At 33.1% G+C, this 18538-nt stretch overlaps 1 protein-coding gene across 3 annotated transcripts in view; it reads right to left on the bottom strand.

The window, feature by feature from the left end:
- Positions 1-18538, bottom strand: part of Cnbd1 (cyclic nucleotide binding domain containing 1) — a 294076-nt gene that overhangs the window by 43018 nt on the left and 232520 nt on the right. For all 3 annotated transcript variants that reach the window (XM_069991806.1, XM_069991807.1, XM_069991808.1), the window contains exons 11-12: positions 17121-17271; positions 266-333 (exon numbers count right to left, since the gene is read on the bottom strand). In XM_069991806.1, the coding sequence (XP_069847907.1) occupies positions 266-333; positions 17121-17271 (219 nt within the window). The remainder of the gene's footprint in view (positions 1-265; positions 334-17120; positions 17272-18538) is intronic.

Raw genomic sequence — 18538 nt, 5'->3', positions numbered from 1 at the left:
AATGAGAACTCTTTAAAGTCTTCTCATAGTTATATATTTGGGTTGAGTCATGCTATGAAAGTTTTTGTAGGCTAAATATCTATGCTACCAAAATATTATGATAAGTAAAATTAAACCACATATGTAAATGAATGAATAGTAATTTTTCTGTTTTATAATTTCCTAGATGGTAGGTAATATTTTAGTTTTTCAGTAAACCTACTGCATATTTGTACTAAATTACCAAGAATAGCAATATTAATTATCACTTAAAGTTTTTTCTTACTTCTTTCAGATGGCCAAAAGTTGGTTTAGCTGTTTGGATCATAAGTTGCCTGGTCACATAATCTAAATCTAGAAAAAGAAATGAAAGAAAATTCTTAGAATACCACCAAAATGTTTTTTTAAGAGTTACTACTTTTATCTTTATCAACATACCAAAATAGTAGATGATAAAAAATGAAATCCCCTAATGATAAAATTGATTTATTTGTATTTATTAAGTTTACTCAAATTCACAGAAAATCTGCCCTCAGAAACAGCACAAATGTTTTAATGAAAGTGGCACAATATGCAACTTTGCATTCTGAAAATGGGACTTGTTTAGTACTTCACATGTGACAAATGTTACTGTTTTACTCTTCTGTTTTACTCTTACTGTTTTACTCTTACTGTTTTACTCTGTTTTATCCCTTCACAGAGTCACTTTACATGATAGTCTGAGAACACCAGACAATTGGTTTCTTTGAAAGAATAGAGTGATCTAATCATAGGCATGTAACCCAAATCAAGAGTAGGTACATAACTTACTATCAAATGTGAGCATGCTTGAGAATACAAAGAAAGCATATATGATTCATATTGCACAATGGACTACAAGAAAGGTTACTCTACCCAAACCAAAACAATGTGACTTAAAATGAAATTATGTTAGTTGTCTTTGGGGAGTTTAGGTTACAGGATATATAAAAAAATCCAGATGACCAATTTCCCTTTATGTTTCATCCTCAGTAATCATGAGACAAAGGGAGAATAAGGAAGAACACACTGAAGATGGATGAATGAAAATTTAGCAAGAAGCCAGAGGCTTCACTGATATCCTTGAATACTTGAGTTATTCTTTCCTACTAAAATTATAGCATTATTTTTAAATTAATAATAATTATTATTATTATTATTTGTCAGTCATGGGGCTTGAACTCTGGGTCTAATTAATTATTTTAATTCATTTTTGGGCCTAATTAATTATTTTAATTCATTTTTATTTTCATAAATATATAAGTATATATAAGTATAAATATATTGCTGGTGGCTAATGCCTATAATCCTAGCTACTCAGGAGGCTCAGATCTGAGAATTGTTGTTTGAAGCCAGCTGAGGTAGAAAACTCAGTATGAGAATCTTATGTCCAATTAACCACTGAAAAAAAACCAGAAATGGCCCTGTGGCACAAGTGGTAGAGTGCTGCATTTAAGAACAAAGAGGCTCAGGGCCAGTGTCCAAGCACAGAGTTCAAGCCCCACAACTGACACACACACACACACACACACACACACTCATACACACACACACACTCACACACACACATGTGTATATAATATTAATGTGTAATAAAGTTTAAAAATAAGATATTTCACCTAATACCTATTCAATTGTTGAGTAAGATACTTTTTAATTTTTCTTGCTTAAGTCATTTTCCTTAAGCTTAAATCTTATGTTCTCTTTGATTCCTCAGGATTCAGTGTGTAATGAATCACTAATCTTTTTCAGTTTAAAGATGTGAGTTGTGAAAGTTTCAAACTATAGTATATAATGCCAGTAAACTTATCAATTAATATTATGGTCTAATTAAAAATATTCCTAAATACATCATGTTGCAACTGAATATTTTCAAAACTGTTATAAAAGCAGTAGAAAGCAAAACAATGTTACAATCTCACTTATGTAACTGTAATCCCTCTGTACATCACTTTTACAGCCTCTCAGTAGATGAATGGATCAAGAAAATGTGATATAGATATAGATAGATAAATAGTCTCTCTCTCTCTCTCTCTCTCTCTCTCTCTCTCTCTCTATATATATATATATATATATATATATATATATATATATATATATATATATATATATATTCTATGCTTCCATCAGAAAGAATGACACTGCCCCATTTGTTAGGAAATGTAAAGACTTGGAAAAAATTAAATTAAGTAAGCCAGGCCTAAAGAAACATAGGTCCCATGGTTTCCCTTATTTGCAAGACATTTTAGGACAAGCAGAAAAGGTCAAAAGCTATGTACATGTGGCTATATAAGATTATGCTAAGCGAAATTAACCCCAAGATAGGGACACAAGAGATTTTATCCTTCTTGCTGTTGTTTGTAATGTACTTATAATGTACTATGTGATTTTTTTTTGTTTCTTTTGTATGTTCTTCCCACATGGTATAACCCCTGTTTTCACTGTATTTGATGTATTTGATTCCGGTACCCTGCATCTTGTATATACATTTTTCTAATTTGGGGCGGGGAAGGGAAATAAAAAATGCTGAGAGGGAGGAGTTGGGGAGGTGGAGACAGAAGGGATGCTAGGGAAATAAAAAAGGAGGGGGTAACAGTGCTCGATAGGAAATGTACTAATTACCTTACTCATGTAACTGTGGCCCCTCTGTACAATATCTTTACAACAAAAAATATACATTAAAAAAGCTGGTGGCTCACGCCTGTAATCCTAAATACTCAGTAGGCTGAGATCTGAGTATTATGATTCAAAGACAGCGGGGCAAGAAAGTCTGAGACTCTTGTGTCCAATAAACCACTCACAAAACCGGAAGTGGCACTGAGACTCAAGTAGTAGCATACTAGCCTTGACCTGAGGAGCTGAGGGACAGTGCCCAGGCCCAGAGGTCAAGCCACGACCTACAAAAAAAAATAAATAAATTAATTAAAAATAAAATAAAATAAAAAATTTAAAAAAGAAAGTAGTGTAGTAGTCCCCAGGATAAAGACACATTGTAACTGAATCCTAGACCAGATTCATAGGAACCCAAGGTGAGACTTTATGTAGTGGGAACTGTATGATCTTCACCATGTTGTAGCATTGGCTTCCACTTGCCATCATGTGCTCACTGCCCATCTGCCTCTCTCCTCTCCTGTGATACCTCATATTGGAGCTCCAAATACAAATTTACCTAATGTTGTAATTTAGGAGTATCCCAGTTGGACCAGTATTTAATTAAGCAAGTTGTTTTATTATGAAGGTGATGTACACAAGGGTTACAGTTACATAAGTCAGTTATTGAGTACATTTCTTTTTGAACCATGTCAACTTTTCCCTCATTTTTATCCCAATTTTTTTTCCTTCCCAACATGCCCCCTCAAATTGTATAGATTATTTTCAACATAGTGTCTAGTCAGTATCACTGATGACTTACTTCACCCTTTGTCCCACCATTTCTGTGCTTTCCTTTTCTCTCTCCAAAAGGTACAGAAATCAAAAACAGTGACAAAGGGGAAAATCAGAAGAAAAAACACAAAAAGTAAAATAAAAAACCTTGTTTTCATTTCTTGGAGTTCATTTTGATAAACATCATTTTATATGATCATATGCACATAGCTATTGAGCCCTTTTGATCCTGACCTAAGAATATCCCCCTTTGGTCTAACAATGTAAACATTTAGGTCTTGTTTAATCTATCATGTCCAAGTGTATTTTTGTCTTTTACTATCCATTGGGATTACTTGTAGATTTTATATGCACTTTCTAATTATTACAAATTAGAAAAACCATGCAACCTATATTTCTTTGAATCTGGCTTATTTTGCTTCATATAATTTTTCCAAGTCTTTCCATTTCCTTACAAATGGGGCAATGTCATTCTTTCTGATGGAAGCATAGAATTCCATTACATATTTTATATACATATACATATCACATTTTCTTGATCCATTTGTCCACTTAGGTACATCTGGGTTGAGTCTATATCTTAGCAAGTTATTTTTTATTGAGAAAAGATGAATGGTTTTTCCATACTTACAAAATTATTGTACTAAATAAAGGGTATATATCTCAACCAATTAGATTGAAAGAGATCCTTTCTACAGTCTATGAGTGGGATGTGGAAATGAAATTGTCTGGTACAAAAAGTCAAGATAAATATGTTTGTCCTTATTTTAAAGTGTGACATGCCATCCCAAATAAAGTTCATGTTATTCCATGCAATCCCCACAGAAGATCTATTTGATAGGTAATTGTGCAACAACTTTACAAGTGAGAAATCAATCAACTAACACGACTAGGATTTTAGTAACTAAGTTTGTATAGCTTGATAAAGAGTAAAAACTGAAAAATTCTCAGATTCTAAGTTATAGATGTATTTTCTCCTCAATTTGTTTTAATGTAATAGGCACATAAAGAATTATATAAATTTTCCATTAATTTCATAATTGTAAATATTTGCTTATCTTTTTTGTCATAATAAATGTTAGCATTATTATTCTGGCTGATTTTATTTTTACATCAACCTGTTATCTAGTCCATAATAGTGCATTTAGTCACTTAAAAACTAAACAAATTAGAGAAGAGAATAGGTAGCTAAATAAAACAAGGAATTATTATTATGACTCTTAAAATGTATATTAATTGGCTGCTTTTAAATAAAAGTAGAATTGAATGGTCATTCCATAAATAGATTTCATTTCAGGTGATATTTTCTCTGCCTCAAGTTATTGCAACAGAGAGAATATACAATAGGAAGATATAGTTTGCATTGGGCTCTGATACCAAAATATTTCACCCATTTTCTAACAACATTTTAAAAAGTTGATATGGGTGCAGAAATACCATGTGTTCCCATTTCAGTAATTACGAGGGTCATAAAAGAATTATTGTTTCCTTTTCTTTGTAGTTTCAGAAAGACCTCAGGAGGGACAGCTGAAAAAGTAAAGTTAGATAGTTCTGTAGAATGACATTCAGAGTCCTGCTGTTAGCAGGTTTTCTCAAAGAAGAAAGCACTCAGACATGGATGTATTTTTATTAAAGAGTTCGTGTGAAACTCTGGATATTGGGAAATGATATGTATCTGGATTTATTGAGCAACCTAAAATTAAGTTTTGTAGAGATAGCATATGATGCTTCTTGCTCAATGGCAAATGCCATTATAAAATGTGATTCTATCAAATTTCAGGTGATGGTAGAAAAACATTGACACAAAGAAAGACTAAGAAAGACTAATGATAGGAAATTTAAATAGTAAATCAAAGGATAGGCTTTTGTAATTGTTTTGACATACTGCAAAGAGAATATCAGAATTTCCATCTGTCCACTAAGTACACAGGCCGAGAAGCACACACTTAAACACAGATATTCATATGATCAATATTACTTTTACAAAACAAGGCATAAGCTAACAAATGAATGAAACCTAATAGCTAGCAAATTTAGGTTTATGCTAAAACTCATGTGAGTGGCACACATTTATTTCAAGGAATTTAGAAAAAGATAAATAACTAGTTCAAGAACAGCATATAATTTCAACATCATATACCTCCAGGAGGCTAAGGTAAATGGTAGAGGAAAGGGATTCATTATTATTTTTTAAAAATGAGACATAAGTCTTGATTCTCTTTCCCCAGAGATGTCTCAAATGATAGCAGGACATAGCTCTACTTCTTAGACAAGCCACTCTAAGAAAGGAAATGCATTTTTTGTTAGGATTTTCTTTTGTTAGTCGTCTAGTTCTAAGTATTCACCTCTGCATAAACATGATATTATCCATGAACATTTATAGGTTGATTTCTATTTTTTTCTCAAGGGAAAATTATCTGACAAGGTCTACAGAGGCTAATTTCAATGATTTGCCTCATATCTAACTCTTCCTTCCTTCCTTCCTTCCTTTCTTCTTTCATCTTCCTTCCTTCCTTCCTTCCTTCCTTCCTTCCTTCCTTCCTTCCTTCTTTCTTTTTTCTTTCTTTCCTTCCTTGCCAGTCCTGGGGCTTGAACTCTGGGCCAGGGTACTGTTCTTGAGCTCTTTTGTTCAAGGCTAGCACTCTACTACTTGAGCCACAACACCACTTTCAGTTCTTTTTTCTGTGATTAATGGAGATAAGTGTCTCACTGACTTCCCTGCGGGGGGAGGGGGTCTTTGAACCATGATTCTTAGATCTCAGCCTCCTGAGTAACTAGGATTACACATGTGAGCCACCAGCACCTAGCTTGCTTTCATTTTGAAACATATTAAACTCTACTTCTCTGTTAATTTATGTTATGAAACACGTAATTAAGCTGTGAACTACATTTTTTTACAAAATGCTGTCAGAGTATTGTTCAATTGCATTAATTACAACAACACCAACAACATCAAAAGCTGAACTTATGTTGCAGCCATCTTGTGTCAATACTGTGTTTTGCTAACAAAACTATCCAAAACTTTTCCAGAAGCTTATTCTGAAACTTAGTTGTATGTATTTTCTGTATGCATATATTTTCATTTCTGACTGTGCTTTCAAGTTCTTGTGTAGAAGCCTTTTAAATGTTAAAAATTAAAGAATAATCATGAATAGCATATTCATTTCATGTCCTAATTTGGAAAGTATTACGTTTTAAAGAACTCCAATGAAATCGTTTGCCAGTTGTATGACTCAGGGTAGCACTTGTTAGTTGCTATAACAAACAAAAGCAATATCTTGGTTGCTTAATTCAGCAAATGATTATTTGTCACTTACATAAATCCATCACAGATGTTCCTGGCTTTGCTATTCTTCTGCACAGCTCCATCCAAGAAAAGAATCTCAGGCTTCAGGTTCCCAATTTCATGTTAACTCTGCTATTTTGGAGTACTTACTTCCAGACACTGAGATCATGGAAGTTCAGCTCTTCCATGGCCAGGCACTACGAAATTTTCTCTATTCTCATAGCCAGAACCACTTTGCAACCTAACTGCAAGACAAGCTGGATTTTTACCTTTCTCTGAGCTCAGGAAGAGAAAAGGAAGTTTGCAGAGTCTGTAGCCAAAGTCTGCCATATAGGAAATATTTACCTGCACAGTTCTGATGAACTATAAACTGGCAATAATAATGAAGGCCTTCACTGAGGTTTCTTTGACTAAAATTGATGGTATTAGGGTCATGATATAGGAACTACATCATTAATATACTATTTTTTGCTGTACTGTTCTGCACAACTATACAAAGGAAGTGATAACAATCAAAATTCTTAAAGATATGTTGTTATTCAAACGTTTTCAATAAACAACCAAGATTTGCTATCAGAAATTACTACCAACAAAACAAACAAAGAAAATAAACCCCACAGTGTCATAGAGCAAGTCAGATGAAGATCACAGTAAGCACATACTACAATGATAATATTTCAGTGTTTGTTACATAGGTCATATTAATACTTTCAGAACACATCTGGTGTCTACATTTGGATTTCCTTAGTTATGAGTTATGGAAATTGATTTGTTAAATAAACCACTAAAAGAGGAAAATAATGTATTAGAAAAAATTTGACTTGAGGCAAGGCACCTGTAGCCCCCATGTATAATCTGAGCTACTCAGGAAGCTGAGATCTGAGGACCTTCCAGTCCCAGTAAGAAAGTCCACAAGACTCATCTCCAATTGACAATCAAAAAACAAAAATGAACATAAGACTCAAGTGGCAGAGTACTAGACTTGAGCAAAAAAATCTTCATAGTGCATAGGTCCTGATATGTAGCCCAAGACCAGCACACACACACACACACACACACACACACACACACACACACACACACACACACACACACACACACACACACACACACACACACACACACGTCAACATGAAATTTTCAGTAAATGTAACACAAAATTCTTCAGTTGTCAACTGTTATAGTTTGTTGTGGTTATGCAAACTTTTACAACACCATATAAATATAAAAGTCCACCAACAAATGCAACATAATTATACTTTAAAAATCATGTTCACACATGTATAGTCTTAGAATCTTTCTAAAACAAATGAAGCTTAGAGTTTATCCAGAAACTTAACCTAAAATTTCATATAATACTATTATAAAATTAAGTTTTAGTTTCCCAGTAAATCTTTGGGTTGGTTTCATTTTGATATTTGATTAATATTGTGTATTTAACAAGCAAGGCAATCTGATTTGATATTTTCTTATTTACTAGTATTTTTTAATTATTTTCTGTTTTTTCTAATTATAATTTGGAGCATATAAAATATTTCATAAATAGTAGGACAAAAGGTGAACTAATTTAGCAGTAACACTCACTAGACACTGTGGTGAAAATGATCAAAACAATATGGAAAGAGGGGATTTGGGAGGAAATAAATTGGGAGATAATGAGAGAAGAGTTGACACTGTTCAAAAAGAAATGCACCCACTAACTGACCTATGTAATTGTAACCCCTTTGTACATCACCTTTACAATAAAGTAATTTTTTTAAGATATATTACAGCCGTGTGCCAGTGGATAACTCTTGTAATCCTAGCTATTCAGTAGGCTGAGATCTGAGGATCGCAGTTCAAAGCCAGCCAGGGCAAGAAAGTCTGTGAGACTTTTATCTTCAATTAACCACCAGAAAACTCAAAGCAGCACTGTGGCTCAAGTGGTAGAACACTAGTCTTGAACTGAAGAGTTTGGGACAGCACCTGGGCCCAGAGTTCAAGCCCCACAACTGACAAAAAAAAAAAAAAAGATAGATTGAAACTTTATATCGTCTGCCTTTTAAATACCTTACTTGAAATGATAATGGGGGCTGGGAAGGTGGTTCAGTGGTAGAGTGCTTGCCTTGCATGCATGAGGTCTTGGGTTTGATTCTTGAGTACCACATAAGCAGAAAAAGCCGGAAGTGACACGGTGGCTCAAGTGGTAGAGCGCTAGCCTTGAGCTGAAGATCTGAGGGACAGCGACCAGGCCCAGAGTTAGGGCTCACCACCGACCCCCCCCAAATTATTACGGGATCATAATTATAAGTTCAATGAATTAAAACAAGCAAATATTAAGAATTAATGCTATAAAAATTATTGATCTAAAAATATATCATGTCAACATAAGAGATATTCTATAAATTCTACTCTGATAAAACCTTAATATCAAAATTCAGTCTGACAGCTTTTCAAATTTTGTTACTGACATTCGGGGCAAATGATCTTTTTCAATATCACCTGTGTGGTTGGTGGCTTCACCTAAATCCATTTTGTTAATACCTCTATGATTCTCTGTCAGTACAAGTATTGAGGGTCATTTATCATCATCAGAAAAGTCTAGTTTCCAATAAAGCTTGCTTTCTTTTTCCTGAGAGAAAAACATGAGGTGATATTTAAACCTCTATTACAATTTTATTACTAGAATAATAAATCGACTCAGATTCTTGATAAAATATTTATGTTGTAATATATAGTATAATAAAGAATGTAATTAAGATAAAAGAATGTAATTAAAATAAACATGTAATAAAATTGATTAAAGTAGTAGAAAGATAAGATATGAGAGGAACAAAAGCATATCTCATAAATTTATTTCAATAAAGGAAACCAAAAGCTGTGGAGAAAGTTAGCGTTGCTCTACCTGGGAGTCGAGGGAATAAATAACAAATTTTATGTGATAGGCTATGTATGAAAAGAAGGTATAGCACTGCACAACCGTTAAACTTCAGGAAGTCTAATGAAACTGTCCAATGTAGTTGACTAAGCAAAAACAATTAAGAATTTCCACACTGAAGCTTAGTGATATATAAATCTTTGATAATAAGGCCATCAGAGAATGAAAAATAGCTTTTGTAGGTGAAGTATTAAGATAACTAAGGGCTCTTACTACATTGGCTATTCTTCAATATCTCCTATATTTATAAAAAATATAGATTTTCTACCTATTTTGATAGTTAGAATAATAATATAAAAACTCTATTTTGGAGGCCCTCTAGCTAGTAATAAGCCAGAAAGCAACAGACTTCTGAAGTGTTGCAAATCAGTTATCTACAGTCAATTTTACATTTACTGTTTAACCAGTGAAGAACCTGAAATGACTGAAAGCTTCTAAGATTGAATAGAACATATTTAACGTATTTATCAACCTCACTGAACCCCAAGTGGGATTGAACAGAAAGGCATCTACTATTGGATATGTTTGTCAAAAGACAAAAACAAAATTTTAAATGCAGAAAAAAGTGATTCATCACTGACAATATTTATTATATTCAATATTTATGTAGTACAAATTTCATTGGAAACTAAGGAGTCCAGAAGGGAGGGGAGAGCTTCCTCAAGTTGTAGAAAGAAAAAAGATGGCAGCTAAGACTTATTTTATTTAGCACACACAGTATTCAAAAGTGATGGAGAAATAAAGACAGCCCCAGATAGATAAAGACAGAGAGAATTTATCACCTGCAGAGTAAATCTGCCAAAAATAGGAAGCGCTTCATACTGAAAAGACAAGACAGTATGCAGTAATTTGATTCTACCAGAGAAAAATAGAATGCCAACCGAGGTAATTGCATAGTTAACTCTAAAAGACAATATAAATATATATTTTACCATTTTCAATCACAAAAAAGAAACAGGCCACCCAAATAATGTTTAACAATAGAAAGGTGGCCTAAGATACCAATTCTTTATTCTTTTAGAGGTTGTTAACTATATCAACATAGTGATACCTCCCCTGGAAGAAAATGCAGTTTTCTTGTTAAAAATAAGTATGCATGCCTGAATATAGCCAAAACTTCTATAATTACACATCTAATAGGAGAACATAAAATGTTTACATAGGTAAATATATTTAAAGAAAATTTTAAACAATCTTCAATTAAATTATTGGTAAGCATAGTCATTATAATATGGACCCTATGGTAGATTGTGTTTGAGTCCTAGTTCTATCTCTCAATAACTATAATATTAAGTCACTAAGAAAAGAAAATGATGATGGAATGGTACATCTCATATCTGACACATCTAGTTAGGACGCATAATTCTGTTGAAGAATTTACACAGAATACAAACGTTAAACAAGACACTTCTATGACTGAGATAAAATAAGATAAGCAATGTCACTCCATTTTTTTCTAAGAACAAACATAAGGTCACTTTGCTATCTACAAATAACAAACACCCTATATTTGGCTACCATAATAGCTGCTACATCTTTATTGATTACAAACATATGTTCATCCTAATCTGCCCTTCAGATACACTGTTTTCTGATAGCTTCTAATCTAGAACAAATTCTGGCTTTCTTAGATTGTCCTTTCAGAACATTTAAGTAATATGCATGTTGTAACTATGAACACTGGCTCACCTCCTGAGATGTAAAGAAATTATGGTTTAAGATGAGCTATAACAAAATGTTGATGATACCTCATCTCAAACAACAAATTGATCATGATGGTACATACCCCTTATCCCACTATTCAAGAAAAATAAATACAATCATTGTCATCCAGGCCAATGTGGACACAATATTGGAAAAAATAATGGAAGAAAAGGTATTATTTGTGTGGCTCCAGTGTAGAGCATCTGACAGACTTTGGCCTGACGTAAAACCCACCTACTGAAAAATAAACAACTGCACATCTTATATAATGCATTCTTTTTTCTAATGTCCTTGTATGGAGACACACTGTGGTTCCCCATGGAGTGTCTTCTCTTTCCCTACAGTAAGCAATAAAAGCTCAGTCAACCATGGATATGTCCCTCCAAGTGTTTAGCTAGAAGCCTACAGATATTAACCTTTCTGTATCATAGTTTCCTAATCTATAAAAGAGAGATGTTTAGTGCACATTATCTCATAATACTGTGAATATTTGTTGAGCCAAACCATGTGAAACATATAAAACAGTTCTTTACCCATGGTAAATGGTCCCAGATGATAAAGATGATAATAGAATCAGATTGGAAATTAATGCAGTACAGCTCAGAACAAATCTGCTAATTTTCCAAAATAGATGTGAGAAGTGAATTTCCAAGTCCTTCACCCACATTGAAGGTACAAAAATATAGAAAAAGGAGGTCAACTGAGAACTTATGAAGAGAATTTTTCTAAAGAACCATACTGTGAATTGTGTCTTCCATCCATCCTGGTAGGGGCTGAATAAGGAAGCATCTCTTAATCAATTCATCAGAAAAAGGAGACTTACTATAAAATCACCTGAGGAGCTTTAAACACATATTCTCAGAAGTTAAATGGTCAAATCCACCTTGATTTGACTACCCTTTTAGAAATATACAAAAGGTAAGAGACAGGATAGCTGACTGACGATACACAGGTTATTTGGGAAATGTCTGCCCTCTCAAAGTTTTCAAGGGCATAAAATGTGAAAATAGAAAAACAGATACAGATTTTCCACTGTGGGCCAGAGAGATACTCGTGAATGAGACAGAAGTGAATCCCCATGGAGTTTCCTGGAGATGGGCAACGAGATAGTGAAGTGGATGCATCAGCCCAGGAAATTTGAGATTATACCCCATTCCTAGGAAGACAATTACAGATATTAAAACATTACCAATAAATGCTCCCTCTCCTATATTAAGTGATTTCTGAAAACCTTTGCAATGATAGATGTCTAACAGTAACAATCAATGAAGATCATTTCATTCCTCTTATTGCTTCTCTGCCATTCTATTTTTTCCCAACCCTCCCCATCTTGCCCTGAGAGATGGGACACCATATTTGTAATGATGCTGAAGGACAGAGCTGCTGGCCTTCATCATTGGCAGTAGAATTCTATCATCATAATGTTTGTTCCATGATGTTACTCCGGTGATTATATTACATTACATGATAGGAAACTTTTAGTAGCAGATAGAATTAAGGATATTAACTGCCTAAACTGATTCAATTATTTCTTTAAAAGTAAATAGTTTCTTTAAAAGCAAAAGGAAATTTAGAAAAACTTAAAAGGTAGAAAAAAACAGTGGAAGGGATCCTTCCGTGCTGAGTGAGAGAGGACCAGAAGCCTATATTAACCAAGAGTGACCGACAGTGACATATAGACAGAACCCAGGACCTCTCTTATACAGTTGTTAAGCAATGTTTTTCCACTTTCAATTATTTGAAAGTGGACTTTTTCCCAGTCTTTGTATTAAATCTCTGGCTAATCAAAATTTTGATTTCAGCTGTGTGAGCCTAAGAACAGAAAAGAGTCAAACTTTCTAGATATATGACCTATGAAATTTGAGATTACAAATAACTTATTTTAACTTGCTAAGTTTATGGTGATTTGTTTCAAAGCAAATGCAAACTAACACAAGCATGTAGAAGGGCCATCAACGTTAAATCAAGTTTAGATTTATTAATATCTCAATTGAGAATATTTGGCAGCTAAAATGATTCATGGTACATTTTATGGCTTAAAAGGGATCATAAAATGAATGTGCTGAGATTTTAAAGTGCAAAGGAAGTTTTCTAATAATAAAAAAGAACTTAAATGCCAATAAAATTCCTTTGTGCATGTTTTCTGTGAAATGTACTTGTTTAGGAAACTAGCTATTCACTGGATATCTAAGGATTGCTTGTGGCATCTACAAACCCAAAAGTTATTAGCTTTAAAGTATTTATTAACTAGGAAATTAAAATTAATAAATTCAAATCTTTTAATCTAGCTATGTCAAAATTGTGTGATGTTATTTTCACCACTAGCAAAGTGAATTTATTGATGGATTAGCATGGCAGTGAGAATGTAGAACTTTTGAATTATGGAATATAAAACCCATCAAGGATTATATTTTTATAAGTTTTTTATTGTGAAAATATTGTACAGAGGGGTTTCAGTTACATGAGCAAGGTAATGAGTACATTTCTTATCAAGCATTCATGCCTCCTCTCAAGGATTATATTTTAAAGCAAAATATAAGGTATAAGGTGGAGCATCAGCACATTTGAGAAGGGTAGCATGGTATTTAATATCATATCTTATGAAATAAAACCAACTCTGCCTTCAAACAAATATCCTGATAGTAATTTCGCTATCCAAAATCCATAAATTGAACTGTTTTAATATTTTTGCTTTTGAATTAACTTAAATGAAAGTGAAATTCAAGCAAAAAGATTGACCTCTTACAAAATAAGTCAGTCATTAAATTTCTGAGGTGCCATATATATGAATGCATGTATATAATGTATAATGTATACTAATATATGCATAAATAATATATTATATATTATTTTATATTTAAAATCAACTATAATAATAAGGTTATAGTGATTTCTGATTTGTTATCCTCAAATATATACACTTGTGAAAATAAGTGATATATAGTATTTTATAAGACAAACTTAATTACTCCAAGTAATAATTACTTTAAAATGTCAATATGATATTCAACATGGTTGATTCTTTTAAATTTTATTTTATTGTTAAGGTGCTGTGCAGAGGTTTTACAGTTATATAAGTAAGGTAATGAGTACATTTCTTGTTGAACATTGTTACCCCCTAATTTGTTTTTATCCTGCTATCAACAATAAAAAATATTTTCAATGTGTTTGCAAAATAACTGAAGCAGAAATAAAGCAGAAAATAGCCTCATGTTATACAATCATGATTGTTAATAGTGAAAAACTTGGGTCTCAGCATCAAGAAGAGTATTGAAAGATTGAAAAGAAGGTCTTTTATTGGATTAGAATATGATTATTGTCACTGAAATGCCAAGTAGATTTAACTATAGTAAAAAAATTCTCATACTTTATGCTTTTTAAAATTATGTTTAAGTAGTACTACAAAGGAGTTTCCATTTAACAACGTAGTTTACGAATACAGTATCAATGTCACCACTTACCACATTTTCACTTTTTCCTCCCTTACCCACTCATCTCACTCTTCTTAATTTTGTAGAATAAACATTGGATTATTGACTGCATTCTCCTCCTCTCTCTTCTTCATTTGTCCACATTTTTCCCCTTGACCCCACCCACTTCAAACTCCTTCAGGTACCAGAATCCTGGTGTTTTATTTTGCTCAACTTTGTCTAAGGAATTATACTGAGTGCTCCCTTGAATCTACCATATTTAAGTTGATATATTTGTATGCACTTGTATTCCATTCAAAGTATTGACTCATAAATTTATAATCTACCCTATTTCAGTTAATATATATATATATATATATATACTTGCATACCAACTAACATATTTATACAATTTTGTATTCTTTTGCTCAAATGAACTGTTAAGAAGATACATGTCTTTGGACATTCAGACAGCCTTCCTGCTAAAACTGACCAGCTGATTTTGCTGGTCACACTTTTAATTTGTGAGGAGAAGATGGGGAGAACTTCATTCCAAGGCTTACTCCAGCAGAAAGTTTTTCATTCAATCAATAAAAAGCTGGGCACAGTGGCTCATGCCTATCATCCAACTATTCAGAAAGACTAAAATAAAAGTCAAAGTTCAGGCAGCCTGGGGAAAAAATACCAAATTATTCCAAAATAACAAAAGCAAAGGGCTTATGATATGGCTTAAGTAGAAGAGAATTTGCCTAGCAATAGGAGGCCCTGAGACAGAGAAAGAGAGAGGGACAGAAAGATAGAAACAAAGAGGAAGCAGAAAAAAACAGAGAATGGAAGAAAGAAGAAAAAGAGAAGGAGGAGGAGGAGGAAAGTAACGATGACAAAAAAATGAAAGAGAAAAAATTAAGGTGAAAAAGAAAGCAGTCTTCTAGGATGTCATGCGAGACAGCCTTACATTCTTCCAAGATATATGGACAGACAACACTGAGGTCCCCTGAGGATTTAAATCGAAGAAGAAAACTGGAGAGCTGAATTCTCTGTTTCATCAGAAGTAAAATGGCCCCATTTCTTCTGCAGTTTGATATTGGTTCTCAGGCCTTCAGAAGGCAGGACCTTGCCAGGTTCCACATCACTGGCCTCAAACTGAGTTGTAACATTAGTTCTCTTGGTTCTCAAGCTTTCACATTTGGACTAATTTTACCACACTGGCTTTCTGATTCCCCAGGTTGAATAGGGCATTGTGGATCTTCAGTACCACATATCACATAAACATTTTTGCATAAACAAGTTCCCACTGTGAATTTCCTCTTACATATTTACATAAATCCAACTGCTTCTATTTCTCTCAAGCACTATTAATAACAGTAAAGTGTTGAGTTACATAAAAGTCCACAGTGCATTTGCTCTGTTCCAGTTAGTGTAATTACTATAAGAAAAGAAAACATGACCTCTATCAAGTGAGAATATTATCATTTTAATTGGTAGTTAGTAATTATTTTAAGTGTTATTTACCTGGAAGGAAGTTTGTGCTTGAATGTCATAGGAGAGAATATTAACAAATTTTGTTTGGATATTATACTTGAAATGTAGACACATGAATTTAAAATGTTCTTTTTATTTTGAATCAGGACTTGGAAAATATAGGTTACACAACCTTTAAGAGATGTACATTATATTTCAAACTGATTACAAGAATATTTGATCAAGTAGATAATAGGAAAATCTTTTCAATTACATTTATTTAAAAATACCTCTTACTCAGGTTGATTTCCAAGCATTTCTCCCATTTTATCCTGTACTCAATCTCAATATCCTTTCTTAAGTTTTAGTGTACAATATCCCATTTTGTTTTGTAACCAATACTGATGTCTCCTGAGACTCAATTGCATATCTATTTTCATATTTATCCCATTTGGACAGTCACACACTAGTGAAGGCATAATTACACATTTATTGTTATGAAAGTTTTAAATTTGAAGAAAAACCTTAAAAGCTATAAACAACAGGTTTTGCTATGTTTTATCTTTATTATAAATTGAGAAAAGTATATGCTTAAACTGAACCAAAAATAAAAGCAATAATTTTAGGAATTGGGAACAAAAAAGATATCCAATAAGATGAGAAAGTTTTTTTTTCAATAATGACTTGGAAATTAACAAAGGTATTTAAAATCCTTTCAAAATGCTTATAATATGCTTAAAAGTATCATAATTGAATCCAAATATTATACAAAGCTGAAAGTTAGCTACCTAGATAGATAAGGAGCTATTATCTCTGTAGCATATATATATATATATATATATATATATATATATATATATGCATAAGCTTGGATGCCCCAAATCAACTGTTAACAATCTCTTTCATTATCAAAAGTTCATTCAATAAAATGGTTTCATAATTGAAAGCCTATATATTTTACCAAATATGTCTTCATCTTCAATGATTGCCATCTCTACCTCTGTTCCAGTAATGATTGTGCATGTAACAGGAACTTGGAGAAGAATGCTAATCTCACCAAAGGACTCCTTCTCATTTAGTCTACCCACATAAATGAGCTTTCGAATTTTTTTCTGCAAAATATAGACATCATTGTTGCTCACTGTTGGCATAAAATAGTTATGAGAAACTTAGTCATAAGCCACATATTACAGTAAATTTGCAATTTCACTCAAATCAGAAAGCAAAATTCCTATACATGGGTTCATATTAGAATAATTGAATGTTCAGGGCTGATGCTAAATGGGAATTCCAGCATTGTCAGTTATACCCAAATAAACTTATCTGATCAAATAAAGTGTCTCATAAATACTGAGGTAGATCAATTTGTTTAGGTTTTAGATATAACTTTGTAATCAGAGCTTAGTTTAACATAATGTTTCTTTCTTTTTTACCTCAGCTTCTAATGCAAGGCACAGTTAGACTAAAAGGAAAGACGTGGAAGGTGTCATGCAGAGGTGTTGAGAATAATGGAAAGAGTCTTTCTATTCCCTACAAATGGGGTAGTGTCATTCTTTCTGATAGAAACATAGAATTCCATTATACATATATGTATGTATATATACATACATATATACATAATGCATATATGCATACATGCATACATTCATCTACTGAGGGGCATCTGGGTTGGTTCCATATCAGATTAAGTGAAGTAAGCCAGACCCAAAGAAACACAGGTCCATGGTTTTCCTTATTGTCAATAATCTTAGCAGACCTAATAGCTCAACAGCTATGCACATATGACCATATAAGTTGATGCTAAGCAAAATGAACTCCAAGACATAGACACAGACGTTTATTTCTTTGTTGTGGTTTTTAATGTACTATGTGATTTATTGTTTCTTTTTTTCTTTTTTATTGTGAAAATACTGTACAGAGGGGTTACAATTACATGGGCAAGATAATGAGTACATTTCTTATCAAGCATTGTAGCCTCCTCCTTTGTTTTCCTTCCCATCCCTTCCCATCCTACCTCCACCCCCCCCAATCCTCCCTGCCCCCACCAAGTTCTTCCCCCTATGGTATATCCCCTGTTGTCACTGTGTTTGATTTTGGTACCCTAGTATTGTATATATGTTTATTTGAATTAGGAAAGAGAAGGGGAACAAAAAATGGTGAGACAAAGGATAAGAGGGGAACCAATGGATTAGGGTAGAACCAATGCAACAGTGGCACACACAAGACAATATGTTGGAAATGATCTGTACAACTTTGAGGGGATTTGGGAAGGGAAATAGGAGAAAAATGAGGGAAAGGGTAACAACTTTGACAAGAAATGTACTTATTTATTCTTACTTCTGTAACTATAACCCCTCTGTACATCACCTGGACAACAAC

Source organism: Dipodomys merriami, unplaced genomic scaffold, assembly GCF_024711535.1.
Source record: "Dipodomys merriami isolate MVZ:Mamm:240054 unplaced genomic scaffold, mDipMer1.0.p SCAF_4, whole genome shotgun sequence".
In the NCBI taxonomy this organism is placed as follows: Eukaryota; Metazoa; Chordata; class Mammalia; order Rodentia; family Heteromyidae; genus Dipodomys; species Dipodomys merriami.
This window is presented reverse-complemented; position numbering and strand designations above follow the sequence as displayed.